Source organism: Bacillus rossius, chromosome 1 (assembly GCF_032445375.1).
Source record: "Bacillus rossius redtenbacheri isolate Brsri chromosome 1, Brsri_v3, whole genome shotgun sequence".
In the NCBI taxonomy this organism is placed as follows: domain Eukaryota; kingdom Metazoa; phylum Arthropoda; class Insecta; order Phasmatodea; family Bacillidae; genus Bacillus; species Bacillus rossius.
In genome coordinates, this window is record NC_086330.1 from 138303578 (window position 1) to 138322246 (window position 18669).

Here is an 18669-nt window from a genome sequence, read left to right on the forward strand (position 1 = left end):
AGTTAGTGATAACATAAACACAAAGTCTACATTAAAAAGAATGAACCGTTACTAACAGTTACTGGAGGAATTGCAAAATACAGCCAAATTTTAAAGTGATGACTACAAAGTCTGTGTGTCTTATATATGTATTACACTTTAGAATTCTTGTTGAAGTGTGGACAAGGTAGGTTTAAGTATAATTTTTTGCAGCAGTCAACAACAATAATCAGAAGTATATTCCTAAATGTGAAGATTAGCCCGAATGCACTGTACGAGCTTGGCCTATTTACTGACAGTTTCATTTATCACGTTAGTTTAACTGAAGAGACTCACCTTGAGGAGCACTTGGGTGTGTGAAGCCCATGGCACCCGTTGGTGGAGCTGCCGCTGCTGCATAGCCATTGTAGCCGTTGATGCCAGGGTACGGTGGAGGCATGTCCGTCATGAATACAGTGTTTGCTGCAAGACAAATACTCATTGAGCATGGAATGTTCATTTCACATTCAAATACTAACAGGAAATTGTAATAGTAAAACATCTAAAGCCCTTAAATATGTATTTTGCAAAGGCAAGTAGACTAAAATGAAGTCAACTAGCTGAACTTTCAAAAGTATTGAAGTTACTAATTACTACATTAAGTTTTTTTAACTGTAAATTGGCAGGAATGCTGCTAGACTTAACTCATTTTAAATTGAAATTTTTTTACTGTTAAGAACAATCACAAGGGAACAGGGTATCCACATGTCCACACAAATCTGTAATTAAATTTCTCACACTTTTCCCTGATGAAAATTTAATATTCTTCTTAATATGTTATTCTAAATCATTTACATATTTTGCAAAATTCTAAAAGAAATTAAGAAAATCCAGCCTCCACCATTCCCGTAACTAGTCCAGTATCTCCACACTATATTTATTTCCATACAAAAATTTAAATTCAAACAGAAACTTGCATATGATATTTTTTGTGTTTAAGAATATGCACTAAAACACCATCTGAAAAAAGAAGAATAAAATGCTATCACAGTTTGGGTGATGGCATACTGGAGGATGACATTTCCCGCTAAATTACTATCACTTTCTCAAGTGAATTCCCAGATTAATTCACTTCCTGACTTTCAGAATGTGGACACCTAGTAAAAAGGAAGCGCCGGAACTCACCTGGCGGAGTGTCTGGGAAGACGTGTGTGGGGGGAACCCAACCGTAGTAGCCTGTCGGTGGGGGCGCGTAAGCCGGGGGCGGGGCGGCGTACCACGGTCCCGTTGGTGGCGTGTAAGGTGGCGGGGCGTCTCCGGGCAGGCCTCCCCTTGAAGCTAGCGCAAAGCCCAACCTTCACTGGTGCCAACTCCATCAATGAACTTCACAGGAAAATTATTCAAAAATCCAGCAACTGGGTGATTTCAAAACTAATATGTATTCAGGTGATTAACTATAGCTAAATACAAAAAGATTTACCTATATTATATACGTGTTTATTATTATAGATAGTTCTATATAATGTATTTTTTTTATTTATGGAGTCTGCGTGTCTGAACGTGATTTTTTAACACCCATATGTGTTGATGCTTGATAACAAATACATTGAGTTTCTCAAATTAATTTTAGTTTGCTGTGTTAGAATGTGGTAGAGTACTGCAGACTGACAATCCTAAATGTAGCCAGAAGGAGGAGTCGTCTTTACTTAAAATACATTACTTTTTTTTTTAACTAGCAAAAAAAGTGTATACTGTGTTTTATCGCATAATCTTCACATGTTTTATACTAAAATCAAGTTTATGCGAGAAAATATTTTTTTTTAGATAAAGTTATTCATAAAAACAAAACCCATTCATGGTAAGTTCATTTATTTAAAAAGTGAAGTATAAAAGAGCACGCCAAACAATTTAAATTAATAAGTCATGCAACAGAAACCTTTCTTCAACTTTAAATAGAAAAACAAAATCGGTGACCCCAATGCGAGCGTTGTAGTACACACCACGAAAGAGTGTGGGCCATCAGATGTAGTTAACCGGTCACTCGACAGAGAGCACACGTTGCATGCAATCGGCGATATATTGATATTCGACTACGTGTGTGCGCTCTATACGGGAAGCAACAACAACATAACCAAACATAAATGATGCCAACTAGCGCTGGCTACATGTTTTTAAGTGGTATACCGCGGCGATGCAAACGGACAGATAAAGATTATAACGTTTAAAAAGTCTTTAAAAGAAAATTTACACATCAGACAACTTTGTATTTCCGTTAATTAAATAAGTGGTAATGTCCGAATAAATATTAGATTATTACTTTAAAATACATTGTTTTATACGGAAAAAATACCCACACAAAGGGCTTGGAATCTAATAGCGGGACCAAAAACATCATGTGAGGTTCACGCGAGAAGATTTTATCCAAATTTTGACGCCCTAAAATATAGGTGCGACGATTATACGATAAAAGAGGGTGTGTGTGTGCATATATATATATGTGTGTGTGTACACATACACACAGTTTCGAAAATATGGTATCAGTTTTAAACCAGTTAGTAAATTAATGAAATACTTTTCTAATTACAGTTAACACTTATAAACTTGTTATGAATGCAATGTCATGCATTGTTTTTTTCCTTCAATATCCATATCACAGCAAAAAAACACAAATTTATAACTATTGGTGCTATTCTGAACTAATTAGATGTCATTAAATTTTGGAATGTAATGAGTACCGAAGCTAAACCACTACCATCTACTCATGTACTTTCCAACAACTCTTTGCCTGAATTCTGCTACTAATGATAATAAAAAAAACATGCAACAAGTCTTAAGTATTAATGTATTTTTAATATGGAAGCTAGGATTCAAGCACATATGAAACTACCTCTGTGCAGCTGTTATATTGTGTACAAATGTGCAGCACAATTTTACTTACTACTAATTTGTAGTCCACCGCTTAATTCCATTTAAGGTTCATTTCAACATTAGCTTGAAGCCACCAACCCACAAACCAGTACTTTCCTAAACTTGCTAGTTGCGCAAACACCTCAGTGAAAGTATGGCAGTGAGATCAAACATGACCATTGAATGACTAAGCACTTTCTTGTAAGAAAGGCAGCCACTAATGAAGGTGAAAGTAAAGTAAATACATTCTAAGTAATGTGGAAAATGAAAATGGATGTATGAAATTGATGAACTCCAACACCGTTTGGCCAATCACCATGAAAGTTGGCATATCAAAGTGTTTTTACTTGGAGAAGGTTTTTATACTATCCATTTTTTGTAACTTGCTGCTAGATGGCGCTGCAGTGCATAAACTACTAAACCGTTCAACTGATTGCCATGGGTAACAGAAAAATCATATGCCTTAGACATATAAACAGCTATTGTGTGTCATTTCTCTATATCCACCATGCTATCCATTCTGCTTTAACTCGCGGACAACATATCACCCTGTGTTCAAACCGAACAATGGCGAGTACTGCAACTAGTATACCAGTATATTATACTTATATGCATTATTATGTACAAAACCTCTTGTCTCAACTATTTTCCATCTCTAAGGAAAACCCAATAACATACATTCTGCGCTCTGGAGAGGAAAAAAACACAAATGTTGCTAAGCAACTACGTAAGTTCAGAAAACCACACATAATTTAGGAAGTTTGTAATTTCTGAAATATACAGTTTTCATCAAGCAATGGTATGCAACTGTCTGTGGGCACATTACAACAAATAAAATATTAAATCATTTTAAAAAAGCTACAAACAGACCATGCCAGTGAGTCGCACTTACCCATCTGAGCAGCCTTCAGCATGGCCTGGCCGAACTCAATGGCTCCCCCCGACTTGAACTGGAGCTTGAACTTGGCCTCGCCGACCCAGTTCCCATTGGGCTGGGCGCGCACCTTGCCCTTGATGTAGTTCGCCCCGAACACCGGCTGTTCCAGTTCCACCTGCCACCAATCACCAGTGACTTTGCAGCTTCCAGCTCCAGTATGAGGGATAGTAAGCTTTGTCTTTGCTTTCATATTCAAATCCTATTCTAATTGGCAAGTGATTCACACATTCTTAATCATTAATTATACAAAACTAATTTAAGAGATATACACATGTAAGTCAATAAAAATTCCACCACCACACTTCATTTTAGTACTGCCATACTTCTGGCAAAGGCATAAATAGTTTCTGTTGCAGGTGTCTGTCTTTTGTGTTTTTCGTCTATCAGCAAATTACAAAACCTCCCAAAAAAAAAAGATTAAAATACTTTCAAATTGTGTGAACTGTTGGTAAAGTTACATTGGCTACATTTGAAATACTATAAACTGGTGTTAATGTTTGGTTACGTATTACCTACAGTAAGTCCTCGGTTTACGTCGGGGTTACGTTCCTGAAAACCGCGACGTAAATAGAAACGATGCAAAATGAGCCATGTTTCATGCCACCGGCCGGCCACGGCCCAAGGTCGGCCGGAAGCGCTGGCATACAGACGTGACAACGGGCAATTTTATCAGCAAATGACAACCGACAGCGTGGGAAACAAGTCCAACTAGTACTTCTCAGCTTTATAGAATGGTTATTTAACCAGCTGCTTTATTACCTTTATTGATTGAAATATAAAAACAGATATATAGTACATACTGTACGTAAGAGCAGGAAGCGTCCCTCATGATGTATGATAAGATAAGGCGGTGAACGTGTAGCTTACGCTACATAGCATAAATTAACTACCGAAGGAAACAAAGAATTATAAACGAATTATATACGGTGTTTTGGTTAAAATAAAGATTTACGGTCATTGTAAACGACGTTATTGTGAATCGGCGACAACTTAAATTGAAACATGAGTACTCAAACATTAGCGACGTTAATCTGAAACGACGTAAATCAGTACGACGTAAATAGAGGACTTACTGTATTTTAAATGTAACTAATCAAACCTAACAATAAACACTATTTTACAATTATTTAATGTAGCTAACCTAATCAAACCATTGTCACGATTTTACAGTAGTTACTATTTATAATGTAGTTAATGGTAAAAGTTCCATATCCACTATCCCTTGATCCTGATGGCATGATCCTGTATACATTGATCCTGGGAAACATGATGCTGTTTAAATTGCGTACCTTGATATATTCTGGACATAACAAAAACTTATGATATAACAATAAATTATGATAAGTTAATTACCAAAGAAATATTTTCACAAGACCTGACATTAGTTAGTATTGTGATATTTTTTTTTCGCCAGGATCTTTCGACATACTAAATTAAAACAAAATCACAGGACCAATGTATACAGGATCATGCCATCAGGATCAAGGGATAAATTTGGATTTGTGAAACAGAACAATTACTTTGTTAAACTAACAAACTACATATTTAAAACTAAGTTATTTTAACCTAACCATATCATATGTTTAAACATTAGACCACCAGAGAAGTATTTAACATATCAAAATATCCTTTTACATGATTAGAAAAAAATTCAGGAACACAAAATTTTTGACAATTACCACATTTTAAACCCGTTAATTACAAAAAAAAAATAAAAAGCATGTAAAATATTTATTTCATTATCCCTTTAGTGACAAAAATATTGAACCCAATATTTGAACAACACATTCATATGTATTCGAAGCTTATGTAATAACACTAATTATTTGGCCATTTGAAAAGGTCATAGGTCTCTATTTTCTTGTGGGCTAATGTATAATGTAATCCAGTAGATAAAGAGTAGTTAAAGAGCTTGTGATGTGTGAGCAAAAGTTTTCACTATAAAAATGTCCTTTTGAAAATAAAAATAAATAAGCATGCCACCATAAAAAAACAATTGTTATGAGAAGCAGCTCAAACTCACATCCTTAAGCGTGATAAATGGAAAACTGAAGGACTGCATCTTCTCCGAGCCATTCTTGGCATTGAAGATCATGCGGTGTGTTGTGAGGTACAGACGACCCGTCTTAGTGCCCTTGAACTCCGGTCCGTCCTGCCCGTGGAACTCCATGGACACATTGTCGCTGAACAGCAGAATGCTACAACACACAATAATTTTCTTGAGGCTCAAGGAAAAAGGGGGCAAAGAGCAAGGCTCAACAAATCCCAAATACCAGGTTGCCATGACGCATTACTTTTCCTTGCTGACGACTAACTTCTGCCAAGATATAATGGTTTTAAAATATTGTTATAAATAAATGACATGGTACAATATACCGAGACTGTATTTACATTGCAATTAGATCACTCCAGTTCTTGATATTATACCAAGTTGATACACGGTGCTGTTTAGTACTTTAATGTTTAAAATCCAGAAGAAGAACTGCTGACTCCTACATTTTGTGGCTTGCTTCTTAACTTTCAGCAATCTTGAACAGGTCTGGCAAAGAGGCATTCTCAAGATAACTACGAGATGACAGTTAATTTACAAAGACGCAGTAGGTACTTTAAGAGAATCATCCATGGAGATACAAGTGAATTTAGAATTATCATAGGAGAACATATCTATGCCTCAGCAGAAGTCATGGATCATGAGCATGCAGACTGCATACAGACTGCATACAAAGACCTTCGCAACATGGTACTATTTGACTTGATGTAGGCTTTTGGACATACGCCATTGCTTAGCACTCAAGTCATGCACTCCCATTGCACAAATCTTTCAAAGATAATATGGTACTATTTCACACATGGCAAATATGTCTACAAGCAAACAACAACAGATCTCACCAGCCAGGTGTTTGCTACTGATGTTAATTATTTTAAAGTATTGATAAAAGCTGCCATCTGTGCTCACTCCACTTGTGCTTTAAAAAGCAAAATAAAACAAATATGTGACTACAGAATGTTAAAAAAAAAAAGGCAAACTTTAACAACAGGCTTTTGCAAGATAATTAACCATGATCAGTTGCATCTAAAACCAATATTTTCAACAAAAATTTTTTAATCAAAACTCAGTAACTCCCAAATTTAAGATTCCCATTTCTAATGACCCAAATATCAACAGAACTTAAACCATATGTAATAAATTATTCATTCCACAATTACCCTGATATATTTGTAGATCACAGATTTTTAGAACAGAAGAGCAAAGATCAATAAATTCGAACAAATGAATTTTGATTCATTGTTACGATTTTTGATGCTAAGATTAATTTACTAAGCAATTTATCTCTGCTAACATTTGTCTGAACTAGTTATGCAACAAAGTCTCTAGAATTTTCTAGAAATAACTACCTTAGCTCGGTCATTGGTAGGGATCCCAGATTACAGCCCCTTACTACAGCATTGGTCTGGCCAACGTGGAGTATGCCCTTTTCGTTACCTTCCTCACTGCTCCTTGAACGATCCTGACAAGCAAACCCAGCGCCCCCCTCTCATCACCCACTGAACATGTTCTGACCATTCCAGGTTATTTTGCAAGGTCCGGTAACTTACTTCTGTGTCCTTTATCTTCTGCCCTTCCAACTATAAACTTCCCTTACTACCTCACTCTTCCTCGATAAATTTAACTACCTTACATAACCTTACATTCTTACATTGAACACACCTACTATCGCATTGCAATTAGATACAATTAAACTGTAGGCTAAGTAATTTCAATTTTCACAATCTAAAAATCATGTAAGAAGTGACAGAAAGCATAAACATCAAACTTTTAGACACATGACATCCAGAACGTTCGTAATGACAAGACATATTACACATCAACTTAAATTTAAATACCGATATCATTTTCGACTTACCATTCTCCAGCGTGAATTAATACGCCTCCATTTGCATGGGCTGTATTTAGAGACATTTCATGAAACAATTTTAAAATCTAAACAGCGGAACACGGCGATTTCACAATTATTATTCGTTCACGAACTACGCCTGGCGATTGTCAACTGTTCTCACGTGACGTGACGTAACGAAGCGTAATGCGCCTGCGGCTTTTGGCGCAGAAATCAATGCGATTATTTCGTATGACATGCGTAGATAAAGCATATTTCTTGTTCTGTTTTTGCTCTTGCGTAGAGCTTTTAAGTCACTGTCAGTTAGTAAAAATAACATGTAAAATAACAGAAGACTACAGACGGATAAGTGTTTTAATGGCCATAAATAGCATTATGATAAGTTCAGTTTTATATATAAACAAGTGTTGATTTATTGTCCATTTTGTAAGGTGATCAAATAAAGCCCGTTCGCGAGTATTATAAAATATGATTAGCCTAATATTTAGGAGTCTAAATTTTGCTAGTGTTAATTAAATACACGCCTAATTTTGATAGAGCTACACAGCCCATTATATAAAAGTTATGGATGAGAATCTAAGCCGAGGATACATCCAGCTGGGAAAAGCTCGTGGTGGAAATGATTTTAGATTTACAAATGGATTTAGCCACCTTTCACCTCCAATTGACAAGTGCAATTGTATTTATCTTGCTCTCGTGTTAGCTGGTGTTGGATTCCTTCTTCCATATAACAGGCAAGTTTTTACAAGTACCTAGAAGCTACATATCTAATTTGGTCTAATTTTTTGTTTAGAAACCTTTTGTAAAAGTGTAACCATACACAGCATTAGATCCTGATTTAAAATTTTAAAAACAATGTTTTTTTGTGTCCTGTCACCAACATATTTTTCCAGTTAGGCTGAATGACAATTAATTATAGTCCATAAACACATTTAGATAGCTGCCATCCATCTGTATATTTGTGATGGACCAGTGACCCATCAAACTAGGAAGAAATCACTACTCATCTGCTAAATAAATTGAAATCAAACTTCATTTTGTAAATAGAAACATAAAAGTTTCATATCATGTATCCCTTGATGCTGATGACATGATCCTGTATACATTGATCTTGTGGTACATGATGCTTGCTGTTTTAATTTAATATGTCAAAAGATACTGGACATAACAAAAACTTATGTAATTGAACAGTTAACTTGTTTATTTAACATCAATGTTTTCATTCCAGTGATAAATTTAAAGGCTTATAATTACCCATGCTCGTTCTCCAGAGAGTTAATACAGCACTTAAATCAAAGAACTTTCATAAATTTAACAAAAGAAATAATTATAAGTACCACAACTATTCATGTTTCTCACAGTACCAGAAACAAGTCAAAATCTTAATTAAATGTGGTGATAAAATCAATTGTACTGGAACTATTAATAATATTTAGTTAAATCCCAAAAAATTTTGGTGCTAGTTGTCAAAATAATAAGACATGGTTTTTATGAACATTACTTATTGAAAGTGAATGGTGTTATTGCGAATGATTCAGTTTTGCTATCTGATGTTTTTGCCAAATATTCTTTTCAGAGTTTATGAATCTTCCAATAACAAATACCATGTTAATAGCTTCAGTTTATGTTTTTATACAATAGCTCTTCCTATTATTTCATATAGTCTTGTGCTGTGGGGCATTAAGTCCTTAAAATCTTCCATGTCCTCTGGTTCCGATGGAATGCCCAACTTTATCCTGAGAGTCTGTTCTGACTTACTAATACTTATTTTGAAACATTTATTCAATGTGAGCCATAAGACTCATAAATAAAATAATAAATGGAAAATAGCAAGAACAGTTCAAAATTAAATATTTCCAACTATCGTCCGGTATCCCTCCTTAATGGTCTCTAAAAAAATTTTGAAAAAATAATTTTCGAAATATTAAAAACAAATTATCACACTGTCATTACGGAGTTAGCTACCAATGTCATTACTTTCCTTAATCCCATTTACTATAAAATTACATGTACCATATATCTCTTGACAAATTATCTAATTTTGGTCTTACTGTTAGTCTTGTAACGTGGTTTGCCAGCTATCTTATCCATAGATTTTTTTTTGTTTCTATTAACAACTGTAATTCTAACCTTTCTTTAGTCAACTTTGGTGTACCACCCTCTCTCCTTTCCTTTTTAATATATTCATAGATGACATCTCTTTTTTTTTTTTTTTTTTTTTTATCATTTCACAAGGGTATTGTTTGCTGATCTAAAATTTGTAGAACCATTAACTCTTTTAATGATTGTTTATTATTACAGACTGATATAAATTAAATTTTCAATTGGTGTAAAATTAATACAGTAACTCTTAAGAAAAACAAAACTAAAATTATTTCGTTCATGAAGAAATAAATCCCATTTATATTTGATTACAAATTGGACAAAGTTGTAATTCCCAAATCCTCCTCTTTTAAAGATCTTGGAATTATTTAGATGCAAAATTATATGTTCTACAGCAGGTGAATCATCTAATCACTAGTTCTAGATGAACAAAGGAGGAAGTTGAGAAGGAAAGGCAGATGAGAAAGGAGGCAGATGTGGAGGTAGATAGGCTGCGCAGGAGGGTGGAGGAGCTGGAAGGGAGGGAGAAAGTAAGGACTCAAGCTGTTAAGGCCACATATGCAGAGGCATGTACTGGGGAAGTTCAGGAAACAGGTGTCAGGTTGCAGAATGAAGGGGTAGCAAGGAGGGTGCGGGAGGAGGCCGGCAGTAAGGCTGTGGGTACAAGCAACGTAGATGTGAACAGGCATGAAGAGGGCAGGGATACGAAAAGGGGTACAATAGTTAGACAGGAGCCCGAAGTGATTTTCCTGGGCAGCTCTATTGTGAAGGGGGTAGAATTGCAGGGGGTGGGGAAAGGAAGTATATATAAAGCTGCGTTTGGGGGTGCAAAGATTAGGAACTTGGGGGAGAGGGTAGGCTGCATGAAAGGAAGCAGTAAAGTTAAGGTGGTGGTTGTTCATGTAGGGGGAAATGATGTGGCTGGTAGAGTGGTGGGGAGGGAAGTAGAGGAGGATATGAGGGGGCTAGTGGGCAAGGTGAAGGAGAAGTTCCCTGTAGCCAGAGTTGTGGTCAGTGGGGTACTAGTAAGGAGGGGTATAAACTATGTCAAGGCTGCGGCGGTCAGCGAGGTGTATGAGAGGGTGTGTAGGGACTTGGGAGCCATGTTGGTAGATAGCAGGAAATGGGTGGGGCAGGACTGTGTGGGCAGGGATCAGGTTCACCTAACAGAGAGGGGAAAATGGATGCTAGGAGACCTGCTAGGAAGGGAGACTTCTGGCCATTTGGAAAGGGCAAGGTTTGAGCAGCAGGGAAGAAGATAGCAACTAGATAGTGAGGAAGGTGGAGAGAAGGGGGGTGATTGTGAATATAGAGCCGATAGCAATGCTAGGGAGGAGGTGACAGCTAAAGTCAACAAAACTCAGATTGGTTGGACGGGGAGCGAGGAAGGAGGAAAGAGGGGGGTGGAGTTGGATAGGGCTGCAAGAGTGCTGGAAATCGGGGTTCTAAGGGGAAGGGGCACTCGTATCAGGGCGGAAGGGACAGAGGCGCAAAGGGGAAAATGCCAATATGTAAAAGTCGCAGTTATAAACTGTAGAAGTATATATAAGAAGGTGGAGGAGTTCTGGGGCAGGGTGGAAGCCTATGGGGCGGATATCATTGTAGCGGTGGAGACATGGTTGGACGAGGAAATTAGAGATGGGGAACTGAAGAGAGCACACTTTGAAATATTTAGAAGGGACAGGAACAGGAATGGAGGAGGGGTAATGGTGTGCATGCGAGAGGGACTCTGTGGTAGGGTTGTATGGGTTGGGGGGAGAGCGGAGTTATTGGAGATGCAGTTCCAGGTAGGAGAGAAAAATGTACGGCTGATTGCGGTGTACCGGCCACCAGGGCAAGGGGATGAAGCCATACGGGAGGTGCAGGACAGGTTGGACATGCTAGGGGAAGGCAAGTGGGTGATAGTGGCGGGGGATCTGAACATGCCAGGGGTGGCATGGGAAAAGGGGCCGGAGGGGATGGGGTCAAGGGAACAGAGATGGGCATCTCAACTGGCAAACAGAGGACTGGAGCAGGTGGTGACTGAAAGCACCAGAAAAGGTGCCAGGAGAGGAGAGCAGGATGACGGGAACCTGTTGGATGTGGTACTTGTGAGACCAATGGAGGCGGTCAGGGGAAGTGTGGTAATGGAGGGCATCAGTGATCACAGGATCCCAGTAGTGGAGTTAGACGTGGGCTGGAGGGAGAAAAGGGTAAGGAGGGGAAACGTGGTAAACTGTTGGGGTAAGGCTGATAGAGTGGGGGCAGAGGCATTCCTGAAGGGGGAATACAGTAGATGGGTAGATATAGAGGACCTCGAAGGTAGATGGGCTGCCTTAAGAAATATTCTGCTGCAGATGGCTACACGTTTTGTACCTCAGAGGAGGGTAGGCCAAGGAGGTGACCCTCCCTACTATGGAAGGGAGTTGAAAGTGTTGAAAAGGAAATGTAGGAGGCTGCATGCGAGGGCAAGGAAGCTTGGGGGAGAGGAGATAGAGGCGGAAATGAAGGCGCTTGGGAAGGAACTAGGGAGGAAATCGCGGGAAGCAAGGGATGCTTACATGGAACAGCTGATGGGGGAAGGGGGGACGGTAAATGGGGCGGAGCTCTACAGATACATAAGAAGAGTGAAGGGTGAGGAGGGAATAGGGGTTCTCAGAGGAGGAGGGGGGCAGGAATATACAGAGGACAGGGAAAAGGCAGACTTACTGCAGGAGCAATATCTGGCAGTATTTACAAAGGAGGAGGCATGGGAGGGTAAAGAGGACGACAGTTTAATGGGCAGGAAGGCCTTTGAGCTGCGACTGACAGATGTAATTAAGGTGATCAGGAGGTTGAAAGGGAGAAAGGCAGCTGGGCCAGATGGTATAGGGAATAGTCATTTGAAGTTGGGTGATAGGGAGATTGGGAAGTACCTGTTGGAGGTTTTCAAGCAGTCTCTGGAGGAGGGGAAACTACCAATGGAATGGAAGGAGGCAGTGGTAGTTCCCATCTACAAGGGGGGAAATGATAAGGCGGAGCCAGGAAGTTACAGGCCGGTCAGTTTGACGTCCTGTGTAGGAAAAGTGATGGAGAGGTTGGTAGGAAGGTACGTAAAGGGGGAAATGGAAGATCTGGGGTGGGTGGATAACAGGCAGCATGGATTCAGGATGGGGTTCTCATGCGAGACCCAGATGGCTGGGCTGTTGGAAGACCTGGTGGAAGCGGTGGACGGGGGGAAGCAGATAGATGCAATCTTTATAGATTTTGAAAAGGCGTTTGATAAGGTCCCCCATAGGAGGTTAATGGAAAAGGTTGAGTTGCTGGTGAGGGATGGAAGGGTGGTAAACTGGGTGGGTGATTTCCTGAGGAATAGAAGACAAAGAGTGAGAGTGGGTGAGGAAAGCTCCGAGGAGGGGGAAGTGACGTCGGGGGTGCCACAGGGGAGTGTGCTGGGGCCTCTGTTGTTCACAATTATGATAAACGATCTGGGGGAGGGCATGAAAGCCAGATGGAGGCTATTTGCAGATGACTGTGTAGTGTATGAGGTTGTGGGGGAAGGGGGATGTTTAACAGAGGACTTGATAAGGTTGGAGCAATGGACGGAGAAAAATGGAATGTCCTTGAATGTTGGTAAGACAAAAGTTGTCAGATTTACAAAGAGGAGGAAAGTCACACGAAATGTATATTACTGGAAGGGGCAGGAGATAAGAGAGGCAGCAGGATATAAGTACCTGGGGGTGACACTGAAAAATGACCTAGGATGGGCGGAGCACATAGAGGGGGTGGTCAGGAGGGGAAGGCAGGCGCTGGGGTTGCTTGGTAGGACCCTGCAGGGAGCTGGGAGGAGGACAAAGGAGAAGGCATACTCCACATTGGTCAGGCCAATGTTGGAGTATGCGGCGGCGGTCTGGGACCCCTACCTGGTGACTGAGGTGAAGGAGCTGGAAGGGGTGCAGCGCAGAGCGGCTAGGTGGGTGATGGGAATGTGGAGAAGGAGGGAGGGGCAGGATGGGAAACTGCATAGCCCAACGGAAATGATTAAGGAGTTGGGGTGGGAAACGTTACAGAGGAGAAGAAGAGTGGAAAGGTTGGTCAGGATGTTCAAGGTGCTGAAGGGGGAAGGGGGATGGGGGCAATTGGGAAGCAAAGTACATAGAGGGGAGTACAGAGGACGAAGAGACCACAGATGTAAGCTCCAGAGGGTGTGGAGGCGGACAGAGAGAGGGCGGAACACCTTCCTGGTGAGGACGGGGAGGGAGTGGAATGGGCTGGGGGAGGAAATGGTGGAGGTCAGGGATGGGAGGGAGCTGAGGAGAAAGCTGATGGAGGGGGGGGGGGGAGAGGGGAGTGAGTGGGAGTTCTTGCCACCGGGTGAAAGCCCAATTGCAGGTTAAGTAATAATAATAATAATAATAAAACTCTAGCCTTAATCAATTATATTACTTTATATGTATCTAACCCTGATTATATTTTTTTACTCTGTATATCCCAAATCAGATCAAAATTAGAATACTGTTCAGTTATATGGAACTCAACAAATTCATCCGATAGCGCAAAACTTGAAAATAAACAAAACAAACTGTTAAAAGTTGGCAATCTTAAACAATTTCCACCACCTAAATTAGCTTCACTTTCTGACCGTAGAGCATACCTAGATGCAAACATGATCAAAAATGGTTATTCTTCATTAGTTCATTCCCACACAGGACAGTTCATTAACACAGGACTTACAAGTTCTACAATTCCATACATTATATACAGTACTTACAATAAAAAAAATTATATAATTTATGTATTAATTTCTAATTTTAACAAACTTGACATTTCATTTTAACATACTGTGATCATACTTTTAATTATCCTTTTGCCACGAGTTATTCTCAATTATGTATTTATTGTTTTTTTTTTTTTAAATTTTAATCACTTCAGTTCTTTAATATTATAGTTACCTGATTTTGTATATCTTGCTTAGTTTTAAGTTCATGTCTGTTATTTTTAGCAATTATGAATAAGCAATTTTTGTGTTCTTTTGTGTCCTTTTATGTTATGTTATGTTTTTGCGTTTGTCTTTATTTACTGTCTTAGTGTTTGTTTGTATCTGTTGTTATCACTGCTAATGTGTGGTACTCTTATCCTCATGTGTTGGCCATCTGCGGATATTCTGCCTGCTAGGGTACCGATGGTGGTGGGAGTCCATAGGTACCTTTGCAGTGATTAATATGTATTTGTCTTTGTGTCATGCCCACCATTTAAGTTTTATGACTGTTGGTGAGCATGTTAAAAATTCTAATAAATAAGTATCAATTTATTATGATCCTATAAATGAAAAAAATTCCACAATATGTGACATAATTTGTTTGTAGTATTTTGATATTCGAGTTCTCTAAACACATGCTAACAGTTATTGTGTGCTCATTTGTGAATTAAGGTTTATGATGTCTTATCAACATCGTGATCATTAGAAAAATGTGATTGTGAAGCAGTGACAAAAATGCTTTCATAGGGAAAATTAATCATCCTGAGAAAACCCATTGGTTCACAGTAACAACATGTTTCCCAAATTGCAAAGAAAAAAAAAACCTTGGGTTTGATACCACTGGATCATCTTGATGGTGGACAATCAGTGGCGGATCCAGGATTTTGGTTTGGGAGGGGCTTGCTTGACCCTGCTAGGGCTAGGCTTTATCAAGGCAAACACTAAAACAATTGTACGGTCACATTGGTCGCAGTTAGTGAGATGTTACTTCGACCAGTGTAACCTACGTACTACAACAAAATCTTTGACCAAATTTTCTAACAGGCTAATAATTATTTTAGTGGAAATAATATACTGGTCATTGTTGTAATCATTTCACACTAATATAAACTGTTAAAATTAAATTTATAAACAAAATTAGTTTGTTACATGGAGTTAATTTAGCTGCATACAAAGTTATTGAAAATGTAAACTTTTGAGTTGGTCATCAATGAGATTGGCTAATTTTTTTCTGATACAAATTGAAATAAGGATGGTTTTAATAATTACATACCTATTATTTTTATAATTATTTCCCAGCATCATGCAATATCTGAACAGGAAACATGTGAGGCCTTAAGCAGAAACAACTGTTCCAAATGTGAACTAATAATTTTCAAAAGGATATCTAGAAGTACTGAATAGAGAAACATGTGCAGATGTGTAGGCCCCGATTTCAGGTAGCTAGCTCTCTTGGGCAGATAATCTTTAGGCTTCTTTTGGCACGCATGCATCTTTCTGTTGTGTTTTAAATTGTAAGATTTGACATGTATTTTTGGAAATGAAATCATAACAGTACATTAAAATATTTCTTTTTCACATCTCTCAAATTTTTATCCCTTTTTTTTTCATCTCAAATTCTCCTGCCCTTTAAAAAACTGGTGCTCTGGGCAGTGGCGTAGCCAGGATTTGTGTTATGAAGAAGCATGCCCCCCCCCCCCCCCCCCCCCCCCGTATTAAAGCGGGGGTCCAGGGGTCCTCCCCCGGGAAAATTTGGATTTTAAGGTGTAAAATAGTGCTAGTTTAGCAGTTTTGGGTTCTTAAATTTAAATATTGTAATGGTAAAAATTTTATTAATTATAATAAATTTGTTTCAGTGATGAATAAGAAATTAATTAAAGATATGGTGCTAAGGGCGGATTTTAACCCCTAAAACCTCCCCCTGGCTACGCCCCTGGCTCTGGGAAAATGCCTGATTGGTCCTGCCGATGTGCATTTGCTGGTAGACATGCTTTCCCTTAACCCACTGTTTATGTTGAATCAACAGTAGAAGATCCAATAAATGTATGTAGTCCACGCAAACACTAATAAGCCACACTTTACAATTTTATTCTTCAGTTTCATCATAGCAGTGGATTATTTCCAAGCGAGGTACCCCGGCACTACCATAGTGTTCGACATGTCTCTCGTCTACATTGTGATGGCGTTCTTCGCAGTGCTTGCCAACAATGTCCTGGTGGAAACACTTTCTCTCAACACAAGAATAACATTTGGTAAGTTCCACTGTCCTTCATGTTACCAACAGACTGCGTGTTAAAATCCATGAATAAACACCCACACTTTTTTTCTCCCCATCATTGCAGGTTACCTTGTGTCGTTTATCACGCTTCTTTTTGTGGCTACCTGTGAGATCTGGTGGGAAATATTTGGGGCGGCCACTTCTTACACCATCAACCTAGTAGCAGTGGCTGTCGTCTCACTGGGATGTACAGGTATTGCCCCTACATGATGAATATACATATTGTCAACCTAGTTGGCAATCCTCTTAACTCCCCCTGAAGAAGCATTTACTCCAACTTCTCTACTAGTTATAACAGTATGCATACCTCTTAACTTATTTAGAATTGATTTTTATGATGGAGTAAGGTGGCGCATGGTTAAGACAATGTATTTGTGCACTGTGGAATCATTTTTATGTCGCTATGAAAAGTGATTACCGTGAGTACAGTACGTGAAACTTCCCATTTCACAATCTAGATAACTGTTGTGGGAAAAAAAAGTCAACAGAAGCAGTACATCACTGTGTTATTTCTTATAACTGTTACTTCCAATATTTTTTCACTGGTTTACATGTTAAAATTTAACAGGTTGCTATTTAATAGAACTCCTTTAGGGTAGGAAGTGAGTTATTATCCCTGATGCAAAACTTATTACTGGTTATTGTAATTAAAAACCAATACAAACATCGATCAGAAGTTACGAAGATTGCCAATTAACTTCTTAATCTAATTGAGTTAAAAAAAAGGTTTGCTAAAATGGAAATAGTGTGGCATGGAGAAATTTCTCCATTATGATGCTCGGACAGGATGCGCAGAACATAATTTTGTGAAACTTAATGTAAAAAAAAGGTAAAAATTGATAAGTGAAGATACAATGAATATGCCCTATTTTATGTTAAAGTTGTAAATGATCAATACTTGGTGAATGTTTAGTTTGTTTGAATTTGCAGTCCAGCAGTCCAGTTTCTATGGCTACACCAGCATGCTGCCCAGCAGATATACTCAGGCTGTCATGGCGGGGGAAAGTAAGGCAACATTTTTTAATTTGTGAATGCTGGACATGGGGGGCGATGGAAAAGTACCATACTGGAAAAGTACCATACTGGTATGGTACTTTTCCGTATGGCACAATTCCGCCTCTCTTCTTCGAAAAAGACGGAAAAGTACCATACTGGAAAAGTACCATACTTGGAAAAGGACGAGACGGAATTGTGCCATATTTTTTTACACACTCCATGGAATGACTACAACGCCTCTTTTCTCAGAATAGTGTGGAGAATTCGTCTGTAGACAGCGCTGTCAACTCCAACAGTTTCTTAGGTTAACTCAAATGATGCCAGATAGCAGCACGTGTCCTTTTTAAGTATAGCACTTTTCCGGTATGGTACTTTTCCGTCTGTTTCGAAGAGGCGAGGCGGAATTGTGCCATACGGAAAACTACCATATTTTACTACAAGATTCAAAAACATTTGTGGCAGCTATAAATTATATATTTAAGTATGGTACTTTTCCGTCTGTTTCGAAGAGGCGAGGCGGAATTGTGCCATACGGAAAACTACCATATTTTACTACAAGATTCAAAAACATTCGTGGCAGCTATAAATTATACATTTAAGTATGGTACTTTTCCAGTATGGTACTTTTCCAGTATGGTACTTTTCCGTCTGTTTCGAAGAGGCGAGGCGGAATTGTGCCATACGGAAAACTACCATATTTTACTACTAGATTCAATAACATTCGTGCCATAGATAAATGAGATTTTAAAGTATGGAACCTTTCTGGTATGGTACTTTTCCGCCTGTTTCGAAGAGGCGAGGCGGAATTGTGCCATACGGAAAACTACCATATTTTAATACCAGATTCTATAACTTTCGTGCCAGCGATAAATGAGAT

General features: G+C 38.8%; 2 protein-coding genes across 2 annotated transcripts in view; one reads left to right on the plus strand and one right to left on the minus strand.

Annotated features, from left to right (window-relative positions):
• The window catches only part of LOC134546209 (WW domain-binding protein 2), a 39416-nt gene extending 31477 nt beyond the window's left edge, over positions 1-7939 (minus strand). The window contains exons 1-5 of the mRNA XM_063388822.1: positions 7708-7939; positions 5826-6000; positions 3758-3917; positions 1144-1296; positions 316-441 (exon numbers count right to left, since the gene is read on the minus strand). Of these exons, the coding sequence (XP_063244892.1) occupies positions 316-441; positions 1144-1296; positions 3758-3917; positions 5826-6000; positions 7708-7763 (670 nt within the window). The 5' untranslated portion in view covers positions 7764-7939. The remainder of the gene's footprint in view (positions 1-315; positions 442-1143; positions 1297-3757; positions 3918-5825; positions 6001-7707) is intronic.
• A 4-nt stretch (positions 7940-7943) lies between these two features.
• LOC134546208 (equilibrative nucleoside transporter 4) overlaps positions 7944-18669 on the plus strand; it is a 42300-nt gene continuing 31574 nt past the window's right edge. Inside the window, exons 1-4 of the mRNA XM_063388821.1 lie at positions 7944-8432; positions 16616-16770; positions 16861-16989; positions 17727-17801. Of these exons, the coding sequence (XP_063244891.1) occupies positions 8263-8432; positions 16616-16770; positions 16861-16989; positions 17727-17801 (529 nt within the window). The 5' untranslated portion in view covers positions 7944-8262. The remainder of the gene's footprint in view (positions 8433-16615; positions 16771-16860; positions 16990-17726; positions 17802-18669) is intronic.